Source organism: Rhinopithecus bieti, unplaced genomic scaffold, assembly GCF_001698545.2.
Source record: "Rhinopithecus bieti isolate Rb0 unplaced genomic scaffold, ASM169854v2 scaffold_39962, whole genome shotgun sequence".
Taxonomy (NCBI): Eukaryota; Metazoa; Chordata; class Mammalia; order Primates; family Cercopithecidae; genus Rhinopithecus; species Rhinopithecus bieti.
The window spans coordinates 292075-297223 of record NW_016816432.1 but is presented as its reverse complement, the minus strand read 5'-3'; the positions used below and the strand labels follow the sequence as shown (position 1 = coordinate 297223).

The 5149-nt window shown below is 40.3% G+C and overlaps 1 protein-coding gene across 5 annotated transcripts in view; it reads right to left on the bottom strand.

The window, feature by feature from the left end:
• Positions 1-3497: 3497 nt before the first annotated feature.
• Positions 3498-5149, bottom strand: part of CHD1L (chromodomain helicase DNA binding protein 1 like) — a 62011-nt gene continuing 60359 nt past the window's right edge. For 4 of the 5 annotated variants that reach the window (XM_017854891.1, XM_017854894.1, XM_017854890.1 and 1 more), the window contains one exon: positions 3500-3832. In XM_017854891.1, the coding sequence (XP_017710380.1) occupies positions 3754-3832 (79 nt within the window). In that variant the 3' untranslated portion in view covers positions 3500-3753. Of the gene's footprint in view, positions 3833-5149 lie in introns of all 5 variants that reach the window. The other variant, XM_017854889.1, reaches the window with a different exon arrangement.

The following is a 5149-nucleotide window of genomic DNA, read 5'->3' as shown; positions in this document are numbered from 1 at the left end:
GATGGAGTCTTGCTCTGTCACCCAGACAATCTTGGCTCACTGCAAGCTCCGCCTCCTGGGTTCAAGCCATTCTCTTGCCTCGGCCTCCCAAGTAGCTGGGACTACAGGCCCCTGCCACCACGCCTGGCTAATTTTTTGTATTTTTAGTAGAGACAGGGTTTCACTATGTTAGTCAGGATGGTCTCAATCTCCTGACCTCGTGATCCACCTGCCTTGGCCTCCCAAAGTGCTGGGATTACAGGCATGAACCACCGCACCCGGCCAATCTTTTGTAATTTTTTAAGTCTCTATTCCATTTATTTCTGCTCTGATCTTTATTATTTCCTTTCTTCTACTAATTTTGTGTTTAGTTTGTTCTTTTTTCTAGTTCCTTGAGGTATAATACAATATTACATTGCTGGAGATCTTCCTTCTTTTATGATTAGGCACTTACTGCTATACATGTACCACTAAGAACTGCTTTTGCTGTTATTCCATGGGTTTTAGTGTGTGTTCATTTTCATTTGTCTCAAGAAATTCATTCCTCTTTATTTCATTCCAGCCTAGGAAACAGAGTGAGACTCTATCTCAAAAAAAAAGGGGTAGGAGGGGGCAGGCGTGGTGGCTCATGCCTGTAATCCCAGCAGTTTGGGAGGCCAAGGCGGGTGGATCACAAGGTCAAGAGATCGACTATCCTGACCAACATGGTAAAACCCTGTCTGTACTAAAAATACAGAAATTAGCTGGGGATGATGGCACATGCCTGTAGTCCCAGCTACTTGGAAGGCTGAGGCAGGACAATTGCTTGAACCTGGGAGGCAGAGGTTGCAGTGAGCCGAGATCGCACCACTGCACTCCAGCCTGGTGACAGAGTGAGACTCCATCTCAAAAAAATGAATAAATAAAAGGGGGCAACTGCTAGTCTGACACCACGAAAATGTTTTTTTCCATATTCTCATTTTAAGATTTAAACTATAATTAAGAGTTTATTATAGTCCCCAAATTGATAGCCAGTTATTTCCATACAATTTCAACTCAACAAAGATTTGAGTGTCAGCTTATTGGTTTGAAATTTTTCTAAGTATAGGCTCATATTTTCTTGACTTTTAATACATTTTCTTTACCTTGTAACAAGCCTACAACTTCTTTTATTTTTTGGCCCCCAAAAAACTATTTTCTATTAAGTTAATTAACCCTTTAAAAATATAGCTTCAATCAGTCCTTTTTTCTCAAAGACCTCGCTGTCTAGGCGAGGGTTAAGTAAATACACTGATGAGAACATAGGGAGCTATGTAAGTGCTATAAACCCAGGTATCATTGGTAGCCCTGCGAGATTACAATTTAGTGGGAATGTAGAAAATGCCTTTTTCTGGGTTATTAAAGACTAGATTTGATAGGGGATGATGGATGCTGGGAAAATAATTTAGAGGAGTAAGGCAGTCGAGGAAGAGGCACCAGCATAAGGAGACACACCAGCATGAGCCCAAATGAGAAACTGCAGATGTCTTTTGGAAACAAGAAGGCAGACTGTGTTGAAAAGTAAGTAATGCTAGAGTGAGTTTACACAGTCAGCCCTCTGTATCTGTGGCATCTACATCTATGGATTAAACCAACTGTGGATGAAAAATATTTTTTAAAAATTACATCTGTGCTGACCATGTACAGACTGTTTTCCTTGTCATTATTTTCTAAACAATACAACTATTTACATAGCATTTACATCTTATTAGGTATTATAAGTAATCTAGAGGTGATTTAAAGTATACAGGAGGATGTGAGGTTATATGCAAATACTATGCCATTTTGTATTTAGGATTTGAGCATCCCCAGATCTTGGTATCCATGGGAGGTCCTGGAACCAATTCGCCATGGATACTGCTTCAGTTAGTCAATGGGAAAACAGAAAACACAGATGTAGAAATAGTTTGGGGCTCAAAAATGGCTGATTCAAGCTGTATTTTTAAAGGGTTAATTAATACAGTTTTATGGGGCAAAAAATGAAGTTGTAGGCTTGTTATAAGACAAATGTATTAAAAGTCAAGAAAATACGAGCCTATACTAACAGAAAATTTCAGCAGACTTAAGGTCCTCACTGTCTCAATAAGTGGGATTTTTATGCTCATGGTTAGGATGCACAAAAGCTGATGTTTAGTCTACAAAAGTTCATTGGTGAATAAAAACTGGTATCATCCTCCTGGCTCCATCCTCAGAGGGGACAATGAGATGGCATCAAAGATATGGTGTGGAAGAAAGAGAACAAGCCCTTGGGGTAAATAGAATAGATAGCTTCTCTCATTCTACCTTCCCAGAGAATGATACCTCTTTGATAGAAAGAATGGATTATAAAAAAAAGGACAGATTTCTGAATACGTAGTAGGACAGTGTTTTTGACTCTGAAGAGTTAAGAGAGGTGGGCAAGCAAATCAGGGCACTGCCACTGAGAAGTGACCCCACACTGAAGGGAGAATGTGCTACATGGGTTTTCTGATCTTCCTCCGTATTGTTTATGCCCAGCTTACCAAAAGACCAAGGTTCATGGGTCAGGGACTACATCCAGAGAAAAATCCCACATGACTGGAGCATGGTAGACAGAATAGGGGGGGTTCTAATCTTGCTTCCAGTTGTAGGCAAGACTTAAGATACAAATCTTAAGATAAAATCTTAAAGTTGTTATAATAATCTACATGTTAAGGATGGTGGAAATAGTAGTGGATAGGAGGCAGTTAAAATCGATGCAAGTTTTGGGAGAAAAAAATTTAAGGAATGCTGAATTTTCGATGAAATAGGTCTTCAGCATGATGCTATATTACTGAAGGGTGAATATGTGAGAAGAGAGTCAGAACAGGAAAATGCAGGTACCACCTTCCTTAGAAGACCATGGTCCTGGCTGTGAGTCCAACAGCCAGGGTTCCCCACATCAAAGCCCAGGACTGAGACTTCTCATGAGGTTTCCATAGCACTCTAGGTGTTGATGGCCTCAAGTCAGCAGAAATGATGCTGGGTGAGGACACTCAGCCAAGACTGAGACACACCCAAGTGTGAAAAGCCACGATTTAGAGTCTTCCCTCCATGACTCCTTCTCTGTTGGTTCTTGGTCTCCTGCCCTCCCCAGTATCATCAGTCATGCTGTGATGGGATTGCACCCTTTTCACAATTCCCTTATTCCTTGAAGCTGAATTGGATTTGGTGGCTAGGAGAAAAAAGATCCTATGGTTTTTCTGAAGTCACATTTGACAAGCTCTAGATCAATGTATTTTTTCTAGATCTTGATGTTGTGCAGTGCAAAAAGGAGAAGGAGGTACACTATTTGTCTGGATAAAGAATCTCACTTCTCAGTCTCTCTTCCTGGGTCCTTTCTTTTTGAAGGCATGAACTGGCTGAAGGTGCTTCCTGCTCCCAGAGCCACTCTGTTCTGTGACCTTTCATGTCTCCTTAATCCATACAGCCTTTCCCTCTATAAAGTAATCATTCTGGTAGAGGAGAAGAAAACTAGATATAGGGGGAAAGAAAGCAATAAAACCATTAGGAATAGGTAATTTATTATTATGCAACTAGCAAGCTGGGGTCAAAGGGCTTTCCCAAAAAAGTTGTGTTTCCCTATATTACAAGTGCCAAAACAGAGCAAAACATCCAGGAGAACCACATTGAAACTCAGAAAAGAGACAATTTTTGAGGCCCACCAGATCCTGATTCCATTTTGAAATATTCTATTGCAGTAGTTCTGGGTAAATATTAGCTGGTTGCTAAAGACAGGATCTGAGGCTGGGCCAGTTGTTAAGGCACCAGCTGTCTTGAGGAGGAAGATGAGGACTGTGAATGAAGGACGACAGACTTGCTTCTAGGAAAATAATATCTGATAAGGATGGTCAAGGAAGATACATGTCATCACTTTAAAACTAACTTTACCAAAACAACTAGTTCTCTAGTAATCATTGAAATAACTGTTCTAGAAGTAGTACGCTTTAATTCTCTTTCACGATATCATAAATACTTTGAATATTGTTAGTACTTATTGCTGCTATTGTTTTCGGGGTACTAAAACTCTTTACATACTGCTCGAATTGTGCAAGCACATAAAAGCTGGCTTCTCTACTAAGTTTTTATAGTGATTTAAATATCTTGAAGACCATCACTGAGTGAATTTCAGTCAAATATCTAAGTAAAAAGATGGAGTTTCTGTGTGATTATAGCACTTGGGGGTCAATTCTGCTTTATCTAGTAATTTTGGGACTCAGTAAAATAGTTCAAAATATGCTAACTTATATAGCAAGGAGGTCACTAGAGGAAAACAACTAGTCTAACTAAAGTAGATCATGACTTCATGGTTAAAATAAATGTCATACTGCCTTTTAATAATACATCAAAAAAGTTCAGGAATAAAATAGTTCACTTATTTGTTTGCTTAACTATTCATTAAAATGAGCAGTGTGAAGTTCTTAGAATTATGCCTTGTTCCACAGACCTGAAGGATCTCTAGAGAAGTCATGTGACTCAATATGTTACCAAATTAACAATTGCTCAATTAATTCTCCCCTTCATGTATCTTTTAATTTATCTGCTAGCATCCAGAAATGCTTGGATGTGTTGATCTTGTTGGGTATTCATATTTGATATACACAAGTTAGAAAGCGCTACTTACTTTGTCTCACTGAAGAGGGGGAGAGTAAAGACTGTGGCAAGAAGAAACTTGGCCTTGGATTAAGTAGTGACACCAGAAAATGAACACATTTTCCCTCTTGGTTTGGGAGAACACACAATTAAGATCCCAAAAGGAGGTTTTGGGAGCAAGATGGCCGAATAGGAACAGCTCCAGTCTCCAACTCCCAGCGCGAGCGACACAGAAGACCGGTGATTTCTGCATTTTCAACTGAGCTTTGAAGAGAGCAGTGGATCTCCCAACACAGAGGTTGAGATCTGAGAACGGACAGACTGCCTGCTCAAGTGGGTCCCTGACCCCTGAGTAGCCTAACTGGGAGACATCCCCCATTAGGGGCAGTCTGACACACCACACCTCACAGGGTGGAGTACACCCCTGAGAGGAAGCTTCCAAAGTAAGAATCAGACAGGTACACTTGCTGTTCAGCAATATTCTATCTTCTGCAACCTCTGCTGCTGATACCCAGGCAAACAGGGTCTGGAGTGGACCTCAAGCAATCTCCAACAGACCTAA